Source organism: Cynocephalus volans, chromosome 5 (assembly GCF_027409185.1).
Source record: "Cynocephalus volans isolate mCynVol1 chromosome 5, mCynVol1.pri, whole genome shotgun sequence".
Classification (NCBI taxonomy): Eukaryota; Metazoa; Chordata; class Mammalia; order Dermoptera; family Cynocephalidae; genus Cynocephalus; species Cynocephalus volans.
Genome location: NC_084464.1, coordinates 49,109,763 through 49,130,419, shown reverse-complemented (window position 1 = coordinate 49,130,419; position 20,657 = coordinate 49,109,763). Strand labels below are relative to the sequence as shown.

The window sequence follows — 20,657 nt, the reverse complement described above, 5'->3', positions numbered from 1 at the left end:
CAGTAGAGGTTGCCTTGGTTTTCTACCCGCTTCGGGCCTTGCCAACATCTGCAGTGGGGGTTCCTGCCCTGTACGGGTGGGGCAGGGTGGCAGCAAAGGCTGCCCAGGTTTTCTGCCTGCTTGTGATCTCGCTGGTGCTTTCAGCAGGGGTTCCTGCCTTTCGCATGGGCAAGGCAGAAGAACTTTTATTTATGTGAGTTATATCTATTGATATCGGAAATTAAAACTGACAGTTTTTAAATGTTTTTATTTAAAATTAACAAAAATAATTACATGTCAACACAGAAATATATTCTTTTATGAAGAATAACTATAATTAAAAAAAAGTGACAGCAGCCTGGCTGAAAGGAAGATATCTGGATTTTCATATTTGCATCTGCATTCAATCTGTTGCATGTGCCGTTTATATGAAGCATATGAAGAAAACCCACCCTCAGAGAGATATATAGCTGTAAAAGGTAAGAACTCATGGACGTCCAAATGGGTCTTGGAGACCTCCAATGTCCTCAGATCACACTTTGAGAACTACTGGTTTAGCACAAGACAGTGAACCTAAGGGTTAATATAATTTCCAATTTCCCCATACTCCTTACATGCTGATTAGCTTATTTTAGTCTGCAGAGACTGCACTAAGTATAAATAATAGTGAAAGGTTTCCCCATTCTCAACAAAATGTTAATTTTTAATAAAGGTAAGGGGTAGTGGAATCAACTTTATAGTCATGATTTCAAACCAGAACACTCTATTTCTGCTATTTATACAGTAAGAGTAAAAACATGATTCATGGAACTCAAAGGATTCTGGGCAAGCACTTAACTTTGTTTGACTTCAGTTTTTCAGACGTGATTCACAACCTTGAAATCATTATGACCAAAACAGAGTTTCCCATATATGAAGATGCTGACAAACACTTATCACTAATACTTCAAAATATGATAAAGCCCAACAGCAGTTAACAGAGAAATTCTAAGACACCACCATCACAAGAGTCAAAACTAGGACCCTTTTATGAGAGGTCAAAATATCAACTGGCTAAAAAAAATCAGTTCTAATTTTAGACACTGTTTTGTTTCTCTCTTGTGACAAAGCATATTTAGTATGGATATGAAATCAGAAGCTGTCAGCCCTCTAATTTAGGTTTCAGTTTTGACTATTTACAGGCTTAACTAAGGCCCAACTCAGATTTCTAAATTTGCATTTTACCATCAACATAAGCATGATTCTCGTAACAACACTAATGGAGACACCACTCAGCACTGGAAAAGCTTTTATTTTTTTACATAGTTCACCTAGCAAGAGCGTTCTCATAAATCTTGGCCTGCATCATCAGCAACTGAAAGAAGGCTTCCATGCCTTCCTCAGAAAGGGAAATTATTTGTGCATGTTCTTCATAATAGGCTTCAGAGAAAATGAAAAAAGACATCTATTCAGGCCATAGGTCCTGCCCCCTGGACTTTTTAAAAGAACTTGGAACACAGGTGCCCTTCTTCCCTGCCTCTTTGCTGAGACTCTCCCATAGGTAGCTGTACCACAGCCAGCAATGTGTTCAGAGCGACACTGTATGGAAGGTACCTTATTTTAACCTTCTTGTTTTACAGACAGAAGTGAACACCAGCAGGTCTTACTAACAGGAACTCTCTTTGCAACTGATAGCTGAAAATGCCACAATTTGAATTATGTAGTAAAAGGGTTATATTGACATTTTGAAGTGTTAAAAATTCCTTACTAAGGTGGAATCCTATTGTTTTTACTGAATCTATAGAATCATCTTCTTAGTGGATCAAAAGTAAAATCGTTTACAAAGTAACAAAGGACATGAATACATAGTCATTTTTCAGTATTGGCAGCTCTAATTTTTCAGAGAAAAGTTCACAAACACAATTAAAGTATATTCATGTAAGGTTCAAAGGAGTACTTCTAACACATTCAAATAGATGCCTCTATTGTAATATAATTTTTTCGCCAAACATTTTTGTCATAAATTAAGCTTAGATTTAGTTTAAAATCAGCAGTGTCATCTATTACCTGTACCTACACAAAATAAAAACAGTATGACAACCACAAAGGACTAAAGCTGTGAGAAGTCTGGTTGTTAATTGTGACCTTTACTTTCACAGAGAAGTAAAGAGCAGGTAATTTAATAAGAACATTTTTTAAAAAATCTATATTTGCAAAGGGGGAGAGGCAGTGATGATGTTACTTCAAAACCCAGACTGAGTATCAACAAACTGTATAATCTTGTAGATGCCTGAGGAAATCTTTATGGGAAACTAACCTTTCATATTTGTGGACTTCCTAAGGGACCCTTGAAAATGAGTATTAAAAGTTTGCTAGTCTTCTCTCTTGTGAAGGGGAATATTGAGGAGGGAAATTCAGGTGATAAAAGAAATACCTATGAGCAAAAACTTATTTCACAACAGGCAGGTGGGTATTTACACAGTTAAAAAAAAAGGAAGAGCGAGAGACACTCCCATTATTCCAAGAGTCTGAGATGAGTTGTCACCACAACAAGGCACCCAAATTTCAATATTTGGTAGGGACAATGACTTTCTGGGTTGCTTCATTTTGGGATTACTGATTGGTACAGAAAATAATGAAACAATACCAAGTAGCTATTCAAAACTCAAGTAACAGGCAATGAGAAGCCCCTCTTTAATGTGTCAAAACATATAAGGCAGGTTTCCAAAACTAAGAAAAATTTTAAAAACTTTTCTGAATATTTAAATCAGTAAGCATTTACTGAGTATTGCCCTGCCAAACACAGTGCTAGGTGCTCTGGGGCAGAGCGAAGCAGCATAAAATAAAGTCTTTGCTAATTCTGGGCTTAACCTCTAAACTTGTTCAGAGAGATGGCATTCTTACGTCAAAAGGGTAACCAATACAAGACAGTTATGTGATTAGACAGTATAGTTCAGAAGTACGGAAATTCCTTGGAGGAAGCAATCAGTGTAGATGAAATTAATTTCAAGTTGGGCCTCAAAGAGCATGAATGAACATAGTAATATGAATGCCATGGTGTTTTCTGGGGGAGCTGAGCATCAGTGCTAGCAGTGGTAGGTAGGTAAGACACACTGAGGGTCTAGATTACGGGGAAGGATATCTGATACAAAATTAAGAAACTGGATGGACCCATGTAAGCAGTCATGAGTCAGTGAAGCATTTCCTTTTTTTTTTTTTTTTTTTGCACTTCTCTTCTTTTATTAATATATGCATATACCTAAATTCTTTAAAATTACAACTTTGAAAATAATTGTAAAAAGTGGTTTTCAATTTGTATGCCACAGTCCAGTGTTTATGTACTAAGACTAGTAAATTACAACATACAATTTTAGAAGCAAAAAACTGATTATTGAATGTATACTGGAATTTTAACAATGTTTTACTATATTTACCCCATATACTCATATGCTAAAATTTTCAATTAATACACTGAGGAATTTTATTGACTGAAAAAAATGTCCCAAATTTCTGTTCTGTTTTACAAAACTCTGAATATACCTTTAAAATTTCTTTTTTTTTTTAAAAACATGCTATTAATGGGAAATTCATCTCATAGGTTTATGGATGAGGAAGAGATCAGTAGCAAGAAAGTGTGGAGATTGTGGCTATAATCTTGTGAAAACAACATTCCAGATCTTTAATATTTTTCCACTGAGTTAACTAGAGGATCATAAACAGAAAAATCAGTAAATAGAAACAATATTAGAGCAACTGAGAATAAATTTTACTTTGTGTACTTGGTACAAAATACACTTTAAAGTTAAGAACACCTATAATGAAAGAAATTTAAAAAATAAGAACACTATGTATAATTTTATTCCAATAAATTTAGAAATCTAGATGAAATGGACACTCTTGGTAATAAACATTAATTGCCAAAACTGACTTAAACTGAGGTAGAAAGTATAAACAGTCCAATAATCATATGTGAAACCAAAAAGGTTTTACAAGATCTCCTTGGAAAAGATATCAGGCCAGTAAGTTTTATGAATAAGTTCTTCAGGCTCTTAAAGGACAGATCTATTACACAGTGTCAGAACATAAGATGAAAAGCTGCATTAGAGCACAGGAAAAGATAAAAAGCTTTCTGTGAAATTAATGTAACTAATACCAAAACTAGACAGCAATAGGATTCTCACCACATATAAACACACATAACTCTCACTTGAAAAAAAAGATGTACAATTTCAAGTAAAATTAGCATTTGGAATCCAGCAGTATACTAAAAGAACTAGTATGATGTACTCAAGGAATGCAAAGATGGCTTAACACTGGAAGTCTATAGAGTCAAGAAATTACATATTAAAGAAGAAATACCATATGAGCTTCTGAACAGACACTGAAAAAATTTTATAAAATTCAACACCCATCTCTAACGAAAAAAAAAAAAATGAAGGTATAAGTAGAAGAGTTTCTTAACCTGATAAAGAATATTTACAAGAAACCTATGCAAATACTGTATTTGTGAAATACTACTAGAAAAACTATGAATGCAGTTTCATTAGCGTCAAGAATAAGGAAAAAATTATAAAGCTGCAAAGAAGAAATTCTAGCAAGAAATGTATAAGGCCTAGTTTAAGAAAATGATAAATCTTTACTCAAGAATATATAAGAAGGTTTGAATAAATGAAGACAAACTATATGAGGAGACTTCAAAAAGTTCATAAAAAATGGAATTAGAAGGTCAAAATAAAAAACATAAACTTTATTTCTCAACATAAGCTCCACCAAGGTCAAGACACTTTTGTAAGTGATGAGACCAGCCGTTTAGTCTATCCCTGAAGAACAGAGGGTCCTGGCAATTTAACCATGTCAATGGAGACTTTTTTTTACATTATTTCCTGAAGAAAAATGGGTGCCCTTTAAGGTCTTTTAAAGGTTAGGATACAAAAAGAAGTCAGAAGGAGCCCAGTCAGGACTGTAAGGTGGATGCCTAATGACTTCCTGTCAAAGCTCTCATGAAATTGCCATTGTTTGATTAGAGGAATGAGCAGGTGGACAAGGATTCTCTGGTAAAGCTTTCCTGGGGCATTTTTCTGCTAAAGCTTTGCCTTTCTCCAAACATCTCATAATAAGCAGATGTTATCATTCTCTGGCCCTCCAGAAATTCAACAAGCAAAATGCCTTGAGTATCCCCCAAAACTGTTGCTGTGACCTTTGCTCTTGACTGGTCTGCTTTTCTTTGACTGGACCGCTTCCTCCTCTTGGGAGCCATGGCTTTGATTGTGTTTTGTCTTCAGGACCATACTGGTAAAGCCATGTTTTGTCTCTGATTACAATTCTTCAAAGAAATGCTTCAGGATCTAGGTCCCATTTGTTTAAAATTTCCATTGAATGCTCTGCTATAGTCTGTATCGGATCTGGGTGCAACAGTTTTGGCACCCATCAAACGAAAAGTTTGCTCAACTTTTTCAGTCAGAATTGTGTAAACTGAACCAACCGGGCTGTCTGTGGTGCTTGCTGGATGTTGTTTCTGCTGTTAGTCATCAGTGCTCTTCAACTAGGGCATGAACAAGACTAATTTTTCCTCTCAAATTGCTATAGATGGTCTGCTGCTATGGGCTTCATCTTCAACACTGTCTTGTCCTTTCTTAAAATGAGTTATTCGTTTATAAACTACTGACTTCTTTGGGGCATTGTCCCCATAAACTTTTCGTAAATCATCAATGATTTCACCATTCTTCCACACAAGCTTCATCATAAATTTGATGTTTGTTTTTGCTTCAATTTTAGCAGAATTCATGTAGCCCTGATAGGGGCTCTTTTCTAACTGATATCTTATCCTCCTTAGTGCCTCAAACTAGATCCTATTTCAGACATGTTATAACAAGTTAGTATAAGTTTATTTTGGTGCAAAAAAATTTTTAAATCCATGCACAGATTTTTCATATACACATTTTCCATGAAGTATTTGAATACCCCTTGCATTCCTATATGAGAAGACCCAATAGTTTATAAAAATGTCTATTCTTAAATTTATATACTCAATATAATGCCAATCAAAATTACAAATTTTTAATAGAACTTGATATGCTGAATATAAATTCATTAAGAAAATAAAAAAATTGGCCAACAAAATTTAGAAAAAAAATAAACTAAGCAGGACTAGCCCTTTCAGATATTAATACATACCCACAAAGCTATATTCCAGTTTTAGGAAAATACAAGTACACAAATGGAATAAAATAAAGATCCTAGAAACAGATATATGTTACAGCAATAATGGCATCTCAAACCAGGACCATTCAATAAATGGTTGTGGAATAATTGGTTATCCATGTTGAAAAAAATAAAGGTAAATCCCTGTACCTCATATCATATACAAAATAAATTCCAGATGAGTTCAAGACAACCTATAAAAAGTATTACAAACATTAGAAAAATATTTTTTGTAACACTGTGATTCAAAAAGCCTTCTAAAAACCTATAAGACAAAAGACCAAAAGACTTGAATTTTTTTAAAAAGTTCAATTTTCTAATGGAATTTAAGGCAACCAAATCAAAATTAAAAGCCCAGTAACATACCAGAAGAAAATACTGGCAATATATGTAACAAAGACTTATTATCCAGAATATATAACGAGTTTATACAAATCAGTTAGGAAAAAAACAGCTAATAAAAAAATAAATAAGCAAAGAACACAGGCAAATCACTGGAGACTTATAAATAGCTAATATATATATATGAAATAATTCTGTCTCACTATCAGGAGATTTCAGGAAAATGCAAGTTAAAATGAGCTTTTCTTTTGCCCAAGTTCCCCCCCACCCCAAAAAAGGAACACCTAATATTGGTGATGGTATGGTAAACAATCACTCTCAAACATCACTCTTAGGAGTACAGAGTGGTACAGTTATTTTGGAGAGTACTATTGCCATGTATATCAAAATTTAAAACATACTGTTGGGAAAACAATAATTTAATCAGGCCCCCTAGCCTCAGGGTAGGTTGGGGGTGGTGCAGCATTCTTCGTGGGCAGGTTTTGTGTGGGTGGAGTTAGTGCGCCCCTGCAGCACTGCCACCTTGGCTGGAGTTTAGTGCCTCGGGCGGCCACCACCGCATGAGCAGCCGTGCCTTTCCAACCTGCGGCTTCCAAGGGCCTGTCTGCCGGTTACCTAGCTCATAGATCTGCGTGTAAAGGATCTGGTGCACCAGCCTGGCGTGTGTGGGGTCTGGTGACCCAGCCTGGCAATGTGAAGGGTTTGTGACTCAGTCTGTGAACAGGCTTGAGGGGTCTGTGAGCTCCAGACCCAGCCCTAGCTTGACAAGCAGCCCAGTTGGCAGGATTATAGGCAGGTAAAAGAGCTCCACAGTTGGCATCACGAACAGGATTAACAGCACTACAATTGGTGATATCAGCAGGATTCCAACATTAAGCCTAGCGCCACACATACATATTCTCTAACTTGTTAGTTCTTCTTCCATGTATTTATCATGTAAAAAATGACACATGCACAATCGGTAATGCACAAAAATGTTTACTTGACATGGTTTATAATAGTAAAACATTAGAAAAAGTCTCAAAAGAACAGGAAAAAAACATTATAGTAATCTAATATGGAATACTGTTCAGCAGTTTAAAAAGAATCAGGCAGATCTCCATGTGCTGATCTGGAAAAATCTCTAAAATATATTTTAAATGTACATAAAAAAGCAAGTTACAGAACTATATAGTTTGCTCTCATTTACATAAAAATTAACAAAACTTATGTGTTTGTAAAAATGTACACAACTGCATAGAAAAAGATACAGCCCAAAATGAATAAACAGTGGTTATTTCTGGAAAGAGTGAGAATTTGGTAATGGGGAGGAGTGATGGAGATAGGCGTGTTAAAAGAGCATTTTCACCTTCTATTCTACATAAACCTATGTCTTTGCAATTCAAAAAATGAGAATGTAGTCACGTTTTACCTGCATACTTAAAAACAGAATTAAAAGTTAAGAATAAAGAAAAAAAGCCAGGAAATGAGTAACTTAAAAATAATGGCTTTGTTTTAATTTGATTCTTATTTTGACTGCAAGTTGAAGGTCGGATGACATAAGTTCTTGAACAAGTTCCCACCCAGCTAACATTATGGAATAGAAATAATTTCTATAAGAAAACACTGCTAAACTCCTCAAGTCCTACTGCATTTTGACAGGGATTAACTTAATGATCCCACACATTCATTCGTGGTGAATTAACAGCCATTCAATTCAATACAGCATATAACTGTACATTATCATACTATGCTGCAATGTATCAATCTTTTTAGACACAGCCCTAATAAAAGCAGAATGCTTTACAGAAACAACTTCAGGATAAATAAATAAATGCACTGGGGAAAAAGAACCTTTAAATTAAAATCAAAAGAGACATTTAAAGTTTGGGCATTCTTCATTATGGGAAAGAATCTTCTACTTTGAGACTATTATATATCAGAAAAGCTCCATCTGTTGTATAATTATCTCTGATAAACGACCTGATCCTTTGAGCTTCATTAGAGAAAAGGAAAGAGAAAGACACACACAGACAACTGTAAATAAATCTCCCAACCATATTTCACTTAAAACCAGCCCAGCAGGAAGTCATAAAATATTTAATAGGTAATATTTTCTAAATGTTATACTAGATGTAGCCAGCCTGTTTTGCCCAATATTTGGCATTCTAAAGTAGGCATTAGTCTGAAAAAAGAGAAAACTGATTTCATTTAGAGATTATGAAAAATTTAATTGGTGAAAGCAAACAAACAAAAAGTTTAGCCACTTGGTGACAGTGATATTAATTTTCCAGGGGACAGATAAGGGCTTGTCAAACAGAAATGAAGACAAGGAGTCACTGAAGCCCAATTCATGTTCAAAGACCCAGGGGCAGTCTAGCAAGGACATCTGTTAAAAGGCACTATGCTACTATTTTTTTTAAATCCCTGGGAGAGCTAGAGTATTGCCAGAAAACATTTTCCAAGGAAACAATGGAAATCTCTTAGTTTAACCAAAGTAATTTAACCACAGGTAAAGAATGTTCTCAAATTTCTATTTCGGGAATCAGTGTCATATTAAATGAAAATTCAGTCAGCACTTGGAAATGAAGCTATAATCATTAAAAATCCTAACATTCCAGCTTGTTCAGTTCTCACTTTCTCTGTATATTTTCTTACGGCTACAACAAAAGCATCTCTTGGGTAGATGCAGTAGAAAAGATCAGGAAAAAAAACCAACAACACACACATACAAGTATTATAGATACAAAAGGCCCAGAGCTGAGTTCTAGCTCTGTCATATGACTCAAGGTGGGTCACTCCCCAAAACTCCTTCTTTTCATCTGTAGAACAGGAAGGAGAATATCTGCCCTACCTATATTGCGTGCTGTCAGGATGATATCTGGAATATAAAGTGCTTTGGAAGACAAGGGCTTGCAAACTTTTTCTTAAAGGGCTATTGGGTCCCTGTACAAACTATGCAACTGTGTTGTTGTAGCACAGAAGCACCCACAGACAATACACAAATGAATGAGAGAGGCTGTGTTCCAATAACACTTTACTTATGAACACTGAAATCTGAATTTCATGTAACTTTCACATTTCACAAAATACTATTCTTTTGATTTTTTTCCAGCCATTTAAAAATGTAAAAATCAGCCCAGGGTCCTAGGCAGGAGCCAAGGGGAGCAGCCCACTCCACCCAGAAGCAGGCAAGAAGCAGAGCACACCTGGGAACCTAGGCAGGAGCTGAGGGCAACATCTCCCACCTGGAAGCAGGCAAGGAGCACACCGAAAATGCCACTTCTGCATGGGTGGCTCACCACTGCTGCAGCTGCTGCAAAAGCAACTCAATGCCACAGCAGTAGCCATAACTACCATGCAGGCAGCCCGTAAGACCCTCAATTGCACTGACACAAGAAGAGTCACCAGTGGAGACCAGAAGAAGAGGCTGTCTCTCTCCTCAAACCCACTCCAGAGTAATAGAAGAAGCAACTGCTCTACCAGATGACCAGACATCCACAGAGAGATATTAGAAATACCAAAATCCAAGAAAATATGACACCACCAAAAGAATACAGTAATTCTCAATTATTAGACCCTATAGAGCAGGAAACCCTTGAAATGACTGAAAAAGAATTCTGAGCAACAATCTTAAGGAAACTCACTGAAATACGAGAAGACTCAGACAACATAATGAAGGGAGAAAAAAAAATCCAGGATATGAAACAGGAAATTTATAAAGAGATTAATACTTTAAAAAAGAATGTAGCAGAACTCATAGAACTGAAAGAGTCACTCAATGAGATAAAAAACACAACTGTTAGCTTTAGTCAAAGGCTAAGCAGAAGAAAGATTTTCTGATATGGAAGATAGTTTTTTCAAAGTAATCCAGGCAGATGGGGAAAAAGGAAAAAAAGCATTGTAAAAAATGAAGAAAATCTAAGAGAGAAAGCAGGCAACCATAAGCGCACAAACATTCGAATTGTGGATGGTCCAGAAGGGGAGGAGAAAGGAAAAGGCATGGAAAACCTATTCAACAAAATAAAAACGGAAAACTTCCTAGGTATAGGAAGAGACACGGACACTCAGATCCAGGAGGCTCAAAGGTCCCCAAACAGATTCAACCCAAAAAGATCCTCTCCAAGACACATTATAGTCAAACTGGCAAAGCTCAAAGACAAAGAGAGAGTCTTAAAAGAAACAAGAGAAAAGTGTCAAGTCACTTATAAGGGAACCTGTATCAGACTAACAGCGGACTTCTCAACAGAAACTCTACAGGCTGGAAGAAAATGGGATGAAATATTCAAAATACTAAAAGAATACTATACCCAGCAAGGTTATTCTTCAGAAATGAAGGAAAAATTGTGTATTTTCCTGACAAACAAAAACTGTAGGAATTCACCACTACATGACCAGCCCTACAAGAAATCATCTGGAATATGAAAAATGATAATCACTACCATGAATACACAAGAAAGAACAAAACCTACCAGTCAAACAAAAATGCAAACAAGAAAGAGAAACTAAATCTTACCACACAAAAAACTATAATAACGTAATAATGCTCCTGCTTTATTTCTGATCTTAGTATTTTTGGTCTTCTGTCTTTTTTTCTTCATCAGTCTAGATAAAGGTTTGCAAATTTTGATCTTTTTAAAGAATCAACTTTTGGTTTTGTTGATTTTCTCCATTGTTTAATTCCTTATTTCATATACTTCTGTTGCAATCTTTGTTATTTCCTACTTATATCTGCTTTTGGTTTAGTTTGCTCTTCTTTTTCTATTTTCTTAGTTTACATTAGTGATTTGAGATTTTTCTTATTTTTAATATAGGTGTTTACGAGTATAAATTTTCCTCTAAGCACTGCATGAGCCCTGCATCCTATAAATTTTGATATGTCACAGTTTGGTATTTATTTGAAAGTACTCTGATTTCCCTTTGATTTTTCTTTTTACTCACTGTTTATTTAGGAGAGGTTGTTTAATTTCCATGTATTTGTGAATCTTCTAAGTTTCCTTCTGTTATTGTAGCCAGAGAACATATTTTCTATGATCTTAGTCTTTTTAAATGTATTACGATTTGTTTGGTGGCCAAAAATAAATAAATAAATAAATAATTTTTTAAAAAAGAAAGAAAATGTTAAAAAAAAAAAAAAGGAATGAGAATTGTGGATCATTCAACTGTGGATCCATTTAGATCTTTCTTGAACTGAATTTGGACTAGTTGACCTCTTAAAGTATCCCCTACCCTATCTGTTTTTTATGGGGGGAAAAATGTAAAAATCATGCTTACTTTGTAGGTAGTACAAAAACACATGATGAACTGGATTTGGCCTGTGGGCTGTAGTTTGCCAACCCCTACTGTAAACTATAATTTTATATACATGTTGGTGGCTGTTTAATTCTTAATATGTGTCTCCACAGAGCTTAGAAGAGTGTTCTGTATGAAGTAGGTACTCTCTAACTATTCTGTTGGAATGTCAGAATATTTGAAAACAAGCTCATCTATTGCCATTAATCTTCCTTAGTATTAGGCATCAGTTGCTTTTCCTCTTCTGCCTAGGAAAAAACAAAAGTAGCCAAGGCCCTCCCAACACCCCCACTTCCATCAAATACACTAGTGGGATTGGGGGGGGAAAAAAACAAAACAAAAACCCAGGTAGGCATGCACATTGTAAGGCTCCCAAACAGGTCAAAAGAAGGAATGGCCCTTCTGTAAGAGCATGACAACAGGAAAGGGGACTCACAGAAGAGAAGAAGAGGACATTTTCTCACCTATTAAGTCTAATCTGATAAGACTCTGACTTCAGATGAGCAGTCACCTGCCTGTCACTTAAGAACAACAAGAAAACAAGAACTGATTCCAGTGTTCTAACTACAACTTGACATTATCCTCTTTCTCTTCAGAAGTTGGGTCAAGAAACAAAACTACAAATCACACTCTATTTCCTTTAGGAAAATCCTGGAAATTGGGAGAACAGTAAACAGCAAATAGGTAGTAGAAAAAGCAAAAAGAAATAACACCCATTCCTGTGTACAGCCTACTTTTACATACAATGTCCTTTAGACTATAAATCACTATAGAAACAGGCAGCTATGGTGTGGTGACAGAGAACCAGTATCCTGGAGCCAGACTGCTCTGTGATTTCTTGGGTAAGATACTGAATCATCTAGTGCCTCCATTTCCACACCTGTGAAATGGATATGATAAAAGTACCTAACTTATAGGGTAATTACAAAATAGGTTAATACATATGAAATACTTGGAACAGTGCCTGGTACTTGTAAGTACTGTAGTGTTTGCTGTTACCATTACTATAGCATTTAAATGCTGTGACAAGTCCTTCAGTACTATTTAAATTTTGTTTACGCCATTTTTTGAAAAGGTTTCTAACGGCTAAAGTTGCATGGAATCCTATGCAGACACACAATTTGGGAGAGGGACAGATGTGTGCTCAGAGAGAGAAATGGAGCTTTTGAGTATCTGCTCAAAAAAATTCTTTTGGGCAAAAATCTGTCCCGTTTCTCTGCTTTATACTCTTGTCAATAGTTATTAATATGTAGTCTTTTTGAAACAAAATGTACCCAGACTCTCACCACCTTTCTGTTGATATATTCATTAAAAGTAAGAAGTTGAAAATAGATTTAAGCAATACTCATTCTCTTAACAGGAAAAAAATTAAAACCTTTTCATAAGCCCTGAAGAATACATAGCACTTCCCACTCTATGAAATTACAATGGATCTATTAACTACTAAATATTTTACAAATTACGTAGTACTTGGACTTGGCATCTGAAAACCCATCTTTTAGCAATTCCTACACTTGCTTCTTCTCCACATCTCTCTAGGGGAAGCTAAGGAGGATCAACAGATGAAATTCTGGTCCCTTGAGGATAGATACTAAAATATCAACATAGGTAATCCCCTTCTGTCTCTTCCTCCATTCTTCTCCTCCTAGGCAGGTCACAGCTGAAGAAATTTACAAGAAGTAGAGGGATCAGGCTGTCTAATCTCACCTAGGGTCTTTACCACTACTTGGCCATCACATTAATTATATCATGCTGACTTATAAAGCATCTACCCTGACAGCTTTAACAAACCTTCGTTACTTTTCTTGTCCCCATATTCCCTACCCCCAAACCTGACACACATCTCCTCACTCTAGCACAGCTGCTTTCAACCTAGGTGGGGTAGCAAAGCCCACTTGAGAAAGCTTTTGCAAATGACATGCTTGTTAACCACTGCTGGTTGCTGCCTCCCTTCCAACCCAAAATTCCTATGCACCTGTTTGGGAAAACAAGCTAGAATCTCAGGGAGAGGCATGTGTATTTGAAAATGTGACCTCCTTGTGGGTAGAGACCTAATCTTATTCATATCTGTCAGCACTTAACCTAGTGCCTAAACATATACGAGGCACTCAGCAAAGATTGCTAAATAAATATACAAACCACTGAAACACTGTATTGAAAGTTTATTTAGGTAATCAGTCTCATGATCACCAAATCCAAATGCCTCTTGTCAGTTTACAGCCTCAGCAGCATTTACACAACACTGAGGGAATATATGCTGTAGTGGCTGAAAGATAGATCGGGACCCAAATTAGTGTGTTGGAACATGGACTCCACTGCCAAGCAGAAGCTCTGTTACTTTGAAGTTACTGAACCTCAATGCTTCAACCTCCTCAACTTTAAAAATGGGCATGTAATCAAAGCACCTACCTCATAGGCTATATTGAAAATTAAATGTTAGTACATCTAAAGAGCTTAGAAGAGTGCTTAGAAAATAGCAAAACTTCATAAATGTGAGCTAACATTTTCATTATTATTATCATTAAAGCCCACACCCTAAGTTGGAATTTGTCTCTTGACTTTTGTGATCTTGCCCACTATCATTCTCCTCTTCTCTGACTTCTTCAGTTGCATCTTCTTTATCTTTTGCTCCCTAAATATAGAGGTTTCACTCAAGGGTCTATCCTCACTTCTTTTCTTTGCTCTTATCCTTGGCAATCTCATCTAACGCCAAACGCTTAAACTATTGTCCCTATGTGGATAAAGTCAACCTTGACTTCTTTCTCCTGAAAGCCAACTCAACCTGCCCAGCTGACCACAATACAAAACTTAAGTCATCATCATATCTCAGACTGGCAAATCTCATTTTCCCAGATCTATGAAAACCTGAGGAATTAGGAAATGAGATTAGCTTCAGAGTATAATCTAACATAATAGATTAAAGCAGTGATGTCACCAGGAGGAGAAAGAATGGATCTGAAGCTAGTAGAACTAAACATCCTTAATCAGACTGAAGGTGGATTTATATATCAAAATAAAAAACATGGCAGTCTACAGTGACCTAGACTGGCAAGTTATGGAAATATAGAAAGTTGTTTTAGAGGTTCCAAAGCTCAGGGGAGGTCTAAACCCAGGTAGAGGGAGGGAAAAGGGATGTGAAGATGGAATTTTGCACCTTCCAAGACCTTCCCTATTGGTCTTTAGGGTGCACTGGACAGTTAGCAGAACTATTACACTTGATCTTAGCCAAAAGGCCAAAAAGCAATAGCACAACTATTAAAAATTCACTTCATTTAACTCCACTTGTTCTGAGTCCATGCTTTGCCATTTGCTATATAAATCCTTGTTATGGGTCAGCCTCCCATGAAGATCTGCCTTTAGATAAAATGTTTTAGTCATATGGATATATGTTTATTTTCAACCCTTGTTAACAATGATTTTTCACAATGAATTAATAAAGTAATTTCTGGTTATGATTTGGGTTTTCACATACCTTAATTATAGGGAGAGAAAGCACTGATCTTGCCAAATGAATATTCTGTTCTCCATGACACTTATATTTCACATTGTGAATTAACTAATGAAAAGCATGGACCTTAAAAGCTAAATGCTTGAATTAGAATCCTGGTTCTGTCATCTATTAGCTTGTGACAATGAGCAAATTACTTGATTTCTTTGTGCCTGTTTTCTCATCTACAGAATGAGGATAACAGTGGTATCTATCTCAGTGCATTCTCATGAGGAATAAATGAGAAAATATGCAAAACACGGAATGATGTTTTACACATAAAGCGTTCAATGAATGGTAGCTATTGTTATCACAGTCTCACGTGTATTTTGGCTGCTTGAATTGGTTTGTTGTGGCCTGATCCTGGTAGGTACGAATCCAATCCAGGTTCCATCAGATGACTAGGTCTAACCTTTCCCTTAGACCAGGAGATCTTTAATTAAAGCCCATAATGAGCTTTAGAGAAATTCTATACAAAATTGGGTGTAAATGAACAGTTTATATTTTTCTAAGGTAAGGGGTCATAGCTTTCATTAGCTCCTCAGTGAGTACATGACTTTGAATAGATTTTTTAAAACAAAACAAAATCTACTGCCTTAACATTAACACTATCACTTTCATCTTTTTTTCTCCTCAAATTATTTCTATACCTGGTCTGGCCTCTATTCAATAAATTATAATATTTAAAAAATTCTCTCTCTACAATGTTATTCCAGTATAATCCTTCCCATTTTTAATACGGTCAAGGTTACTTCTCCAAAAGAACTATAATAATATCACTTCCTCTGCTCAACAATATAGCTATTGTCTGAAGTCCAAATAGCTTAGCTGGGCAGTCAAGCTTCTATAAATTATGACTTGGCCATAATTTATCTTTCTGACCTTGTCCTCCTTTCTCCTCCATAAATGCCCCTACAGGAGTCACTTGCCATTGAAGAACTCCATGCATCTTTTGTTGATGGCTCATTATCCTCTGTCTAGAATGTCTTTTCACCACCTTCTATCCATCTTCAATACCAATTCCTCAGGTAAACCAATGGCCTTCTTCAACAGTCACTGTCTTCAATACATAAGAAGGACCATTACCATGGATATATATATATATATATACAACCACATAACAGGGTTTCTCAACCTCAGCGTTACTGACCCATTGAGCTAGATAACTCTTTGTTCTGGAGTGCTGTCCTATGCAATGTAGAATATTTAGCAGCATCCTGGACTCCAGAGATTACCAAATGTTTGGGGAGAAGGGTAGTGGCAGGAGGAGAAATCATTCCTGGTTGAGAACCACTGACATACTATAACAAATATATTTAATTTCCCCTGCTAAATAGTAAATTCTTGGAAGACAGGGACTATGACCTTTTTTATATTCTAAATATTACTGAATACAGTAGTTTATAACAGATTTAGATAAATATCTATTCTCTGCTAACCCTTCCAAGGTTAGTAGACAAAACATCTTAAACCACTACATTTCTAGATATTCACTAAAATTGAAACATTAAATTTCAACCTTGTTAAGAAAAGCTTTTAAAACACAAAAAAATGCTATGGCATAATATCCCTATAATTTTTAGCAAATACTATCAGTTATAGTTGTGCTCCCAAAAAGATAGCTATAGCATAATAAAGGCTAAGTGGACAATGAGTTTCCATATCACATACATAACAGTATTCTATCACTGAAGACTTACAGGAGAGTAACTACAAAGTATATGGCTTTATTATCTCAGTTAAGTGCTTAGAAACAGTCAAGGCCCAGTTAGTGACAAGGGTAGGTTTTAATCCAAGGTTCCTAAATCAGGGTTAAGTTGCATATACCACTGGTTCTAAACCCTTGCTGCAAATTAGAATCTTCTGCAGCGTTAAAATGAACAGATCCCTGGGCTTCCCTCCAGGCCAATTAAATTAGAATGAAGGAAAGATGCTGAAGATTAAAATTGTTTTAAAAATCCCCAGTGTTTTCTAATGTGCAGCCAGGGCTGAGAGCCACTGCTCTAGACTGGTTCAAAACCTCATGTACATTGAAAGTTAATATAAAAGGCTACCTCTTAAGGAGAACTTAAACTCTATGGAATGGCTGAAACTTATTCTCTTGTTGCTGAGTTTAGGCCCTATATGTGAACACTTATCCTGAATTAAAAGAACTGCTGTCTTTTTTCTGAGATTAGGCATTACCAAGAAGCTCATGATATGGTTCTCAAGCTGTTCTTCCTACCATTCTCAGGATCTGGGAACTTACACTCCTCTTTACTCGGTGAAGTTACATTCAGTTCTGTCGGAAGCGGCTGCTGGCTGGGACTAAGAATTGGCGTGGTTATCGAGGTATTGTTGTTGTCACTGGTGGTCTCTTCGGAAAACAAATCTGATTGGCTGTTGCTTGTACTTGGGGCAGAATCATCATCTGGTTGTTTCTTTTGAAAATCTGAAGAGAAGGAGTGAGAAGAGCAGTTTAATAAGGAGTTCACAATCTCTTTGAGTATTAGAGAACAATGGAAGTTAATATAAAAGTAAAGCACAACAACAGCAATAATAAAGAATAATCTGGGTAATCAAAAAAAGATGGAAGTAAAACGCTGGTCAAGAACATATAAGATTTGTGGAGTGTGGCTGGAGTTAAAATTTTCCAAGGCCTTTTATTGTTCCCAAGAATGGTATATATACATACTGATTTTAACATCAGACTCTGCAAAGCCAAAAATGCACATTAAAATTTTAAGGGTTATCAGTAAAAGGTAAAAGGAATAAAGAAAAGTTGTTCAAACCAATACAGGACAAATGAAAAGGAAAAAGGCAGCACAAAAAACAGCAGGGTAAATAGAAAATACATAATAAAATGGTAGAAGTAAGTATAAATATATCTATCAGTAATGGAAATAATGTAGACAGACTAAATTTATCACCTAAAAGACAGAAAATTCAGATTAAATAAAGTCCAGTTATATTCAGTTTATAAGAGATATAATAAAGACATAAACGTGAGGATAAAGAAATTTTAAAGTATGTAAGAAAAAACAGGCAAATATAAACAAACAGAAAACCAGTATAGTTACTAGAGTAATGTCAGAAATGTAGACTTTAAGGCAAAAAGCATTTTACAACAAAGCCTATGGTCTTCAATCACAACCAAGTGATGTAGAATGGTGAGCACTGGACGGGCCCAAGGAAGAAGGAAAAAGCCTCCATGTCAAGCCCCGACCCATTTCCAGCACTACTAGTGAGTGCAATGAATTTAGCCAGTCACTAACCTGGTATGCTCATCAGTGATCTAAAATCTCTACCACTTCTTTTCTGTGTATTTACTTCTCCTGGCCACTTTCTTATGCTTCAACATTTTTGGTATTTTTAAATGGCTTATTATCTCAATGATACTTGCACAGCACATTCAAGAAAAAGGTACCACATAAATGGAATAAAAATACTGCAATAATGATACTTTTTATGTTAAATCATCATTAGTTCCTCCGTCAATAATCATTGTGTCCCTCTTATAACCATCTCTTTACCATTTAATTGGAAACATTATATAGTCTTAAATGAACTGAATCTGAATCATCACTGTACCATCTAGCACAATCCCCAAAGCCTAGACACACACACATACAAACTCACACAGGCACAATAATCCTTTGAATTTAAAAGATGTTGGTATCTAAAAACAATTACCAGTTCCCACCCAAACAATCTCTAGCCCATGTTTGCCATGGCTCCTCTGATGCTCAGGTACTTGAATTCAAGTTTTCTTCTGTGAATCAGAAGTTGACACAATGAACTTTCTTTAACCCATGCTCCCACCATGGCTTCTCCACACCTCCACTGGCAATGGTGTCATAAAATCATCAGGCCAACAGTATTCATTACAAACCAAATTGGCTGCTCACAAAGAGAACTAGCAGAAGCTCTGTAAATTTTCTGCTGGAATGCGAAAAAGAACCCAGGAATCACAGAATTTTACAACCAGAAGTGACTTTAAAGATTCAGCTCAATCCTCTCATCTTACCAATAGCCAAGGAAGTTAATGTAACTCACCAGAAATTCAGAAGTCTTAAGAGTTTTCTAACTCCTATGACAAAGTTAGCAACTTGTGCAATACAAAGAGCTTTAGAGTTAGACCTGGATTCAAATCCTGACTTTGCTATTTACTAGACTTATGGCTAAAAGCAAATTGTTTAATCTTTTAGGGCCTTGTCTATAAAATATTTCTATGATTTCCTTCTTTCTCGTGGTTATTTGATACTTTGAACCTTGGTTACAGGGCAAGATGACATTATTTACATAAATGTAAAGTTGTTTTCCAATTAGCCTGGAACTGCGAACTTGCAATAAGACATATACTATGCAGACCCTGAGAAACCAAGGAAGACATCAATAAAGCTATGCTGATTCCACCCCTCCAGTAGGACCCTGAGATAACACCAAGGACAAGAACAAAGCCAGAAGGACCCTTGGCAAGAATTTGCACCTGGCCCCTTACATGTCCCCCTCCCTCCTCCTTTTCACTTCTCACATTCCATTCTCTCAACTCCCTCTTTAAAAAAACCCTCAGTAAATCTGAGTGTTTGAGATGGTTTTAGTCTGGCCATTCTCCTTCAGGTTTACTGGAGAGATGGGTTAGCCTAACATCTCTCTTCAGGTCACCTCATTAAAGATGACTTCCATTTTTACCAACATTTGACTTTTGAGTTGTTTGTTTTTGTTTGGGGTAGGCAGCTGGACTTGGGCTCCATAGCAAGATTTTGACAAGCCTAAGCCAGGAGCTGAATGCCTCGGGTAACAGATTTTGGCAAGCCAAGCCAGAGTTTTTGTTTGGGGTGGGCAGCCAGGCTTGGGCCTGTTAACAAAAGCAAAAGAGGTCACTAGAAGATCTACTGGAGCCACTACAAAAATCTGGCCATTGTTCTCATTTTCACCATGTCTGCCCAAAGGAGCATGTTCCGATCCAGAAATAAAGCCTCAATGTGTGCCGCCAGTGTTTCCATCAGTATGCAAAGGATACAGGCTTCATCAAGGTGAACTAAGTGATCTACCTTGAATGGATTATCCAAGGGATCCACCCAACGAAAAAAACCATGCTAGCTCTTTGTACATAAAAATTTTTTAAATTTCTTAAGAAATAGAAAGAGAAAAAGAAAGAGAAAGAGAAAGAGAGAAGGAAGGAAGGAAGCCTATCCCCAAAATGAAGGGGAGCAGATGTATATTACATGTAAAGAAGGAAGCAACAAAACAGGCAGAGACTCTCTCTCCTCACTCTACACTGAAAGCAGTGCAGATGAAGGGTCGAGAAACAGCCACTTCATCTGATGCAGACACAGTGATGGTCTGTTCATTTGTTATTGTACAATTCTCATATAAATTGGAAAACCAGAAACCTCCAAGCTTTTCCATCTATATA

General features: G+C 36.3%; 1 protein-coding gene across 3 annotated transcripts in view; it reads right to left on the bottom strand.

The window, feature by feature from the left end:
• The window catches only part of ZFAND3 (zinc finger AN1-type containing 3), a 346,720-nt gene that overhangs the window by 84,479 nt on the left and 241,584 nt on the right, over nucleotides 1-20,657 (bottom strand). For 2 of the 3 annotated variants that reach the window (XM_063097512.1, XM_063097511.1), the window contains exon 3: nucleotides 17,508-17,690. In XM_063097512.1, the coding sequence (XP_062953582.1) occupies nucleotides 17,508-17,690 (183 nt within the window). Of the gene's footprint in view, nucleotides 1-17,483; nucleotides 17,691-20,657 lie in introns of all 3 variants that reach the window. The other variant, XM_063097510.1, reaches the window with a different exon arrangement.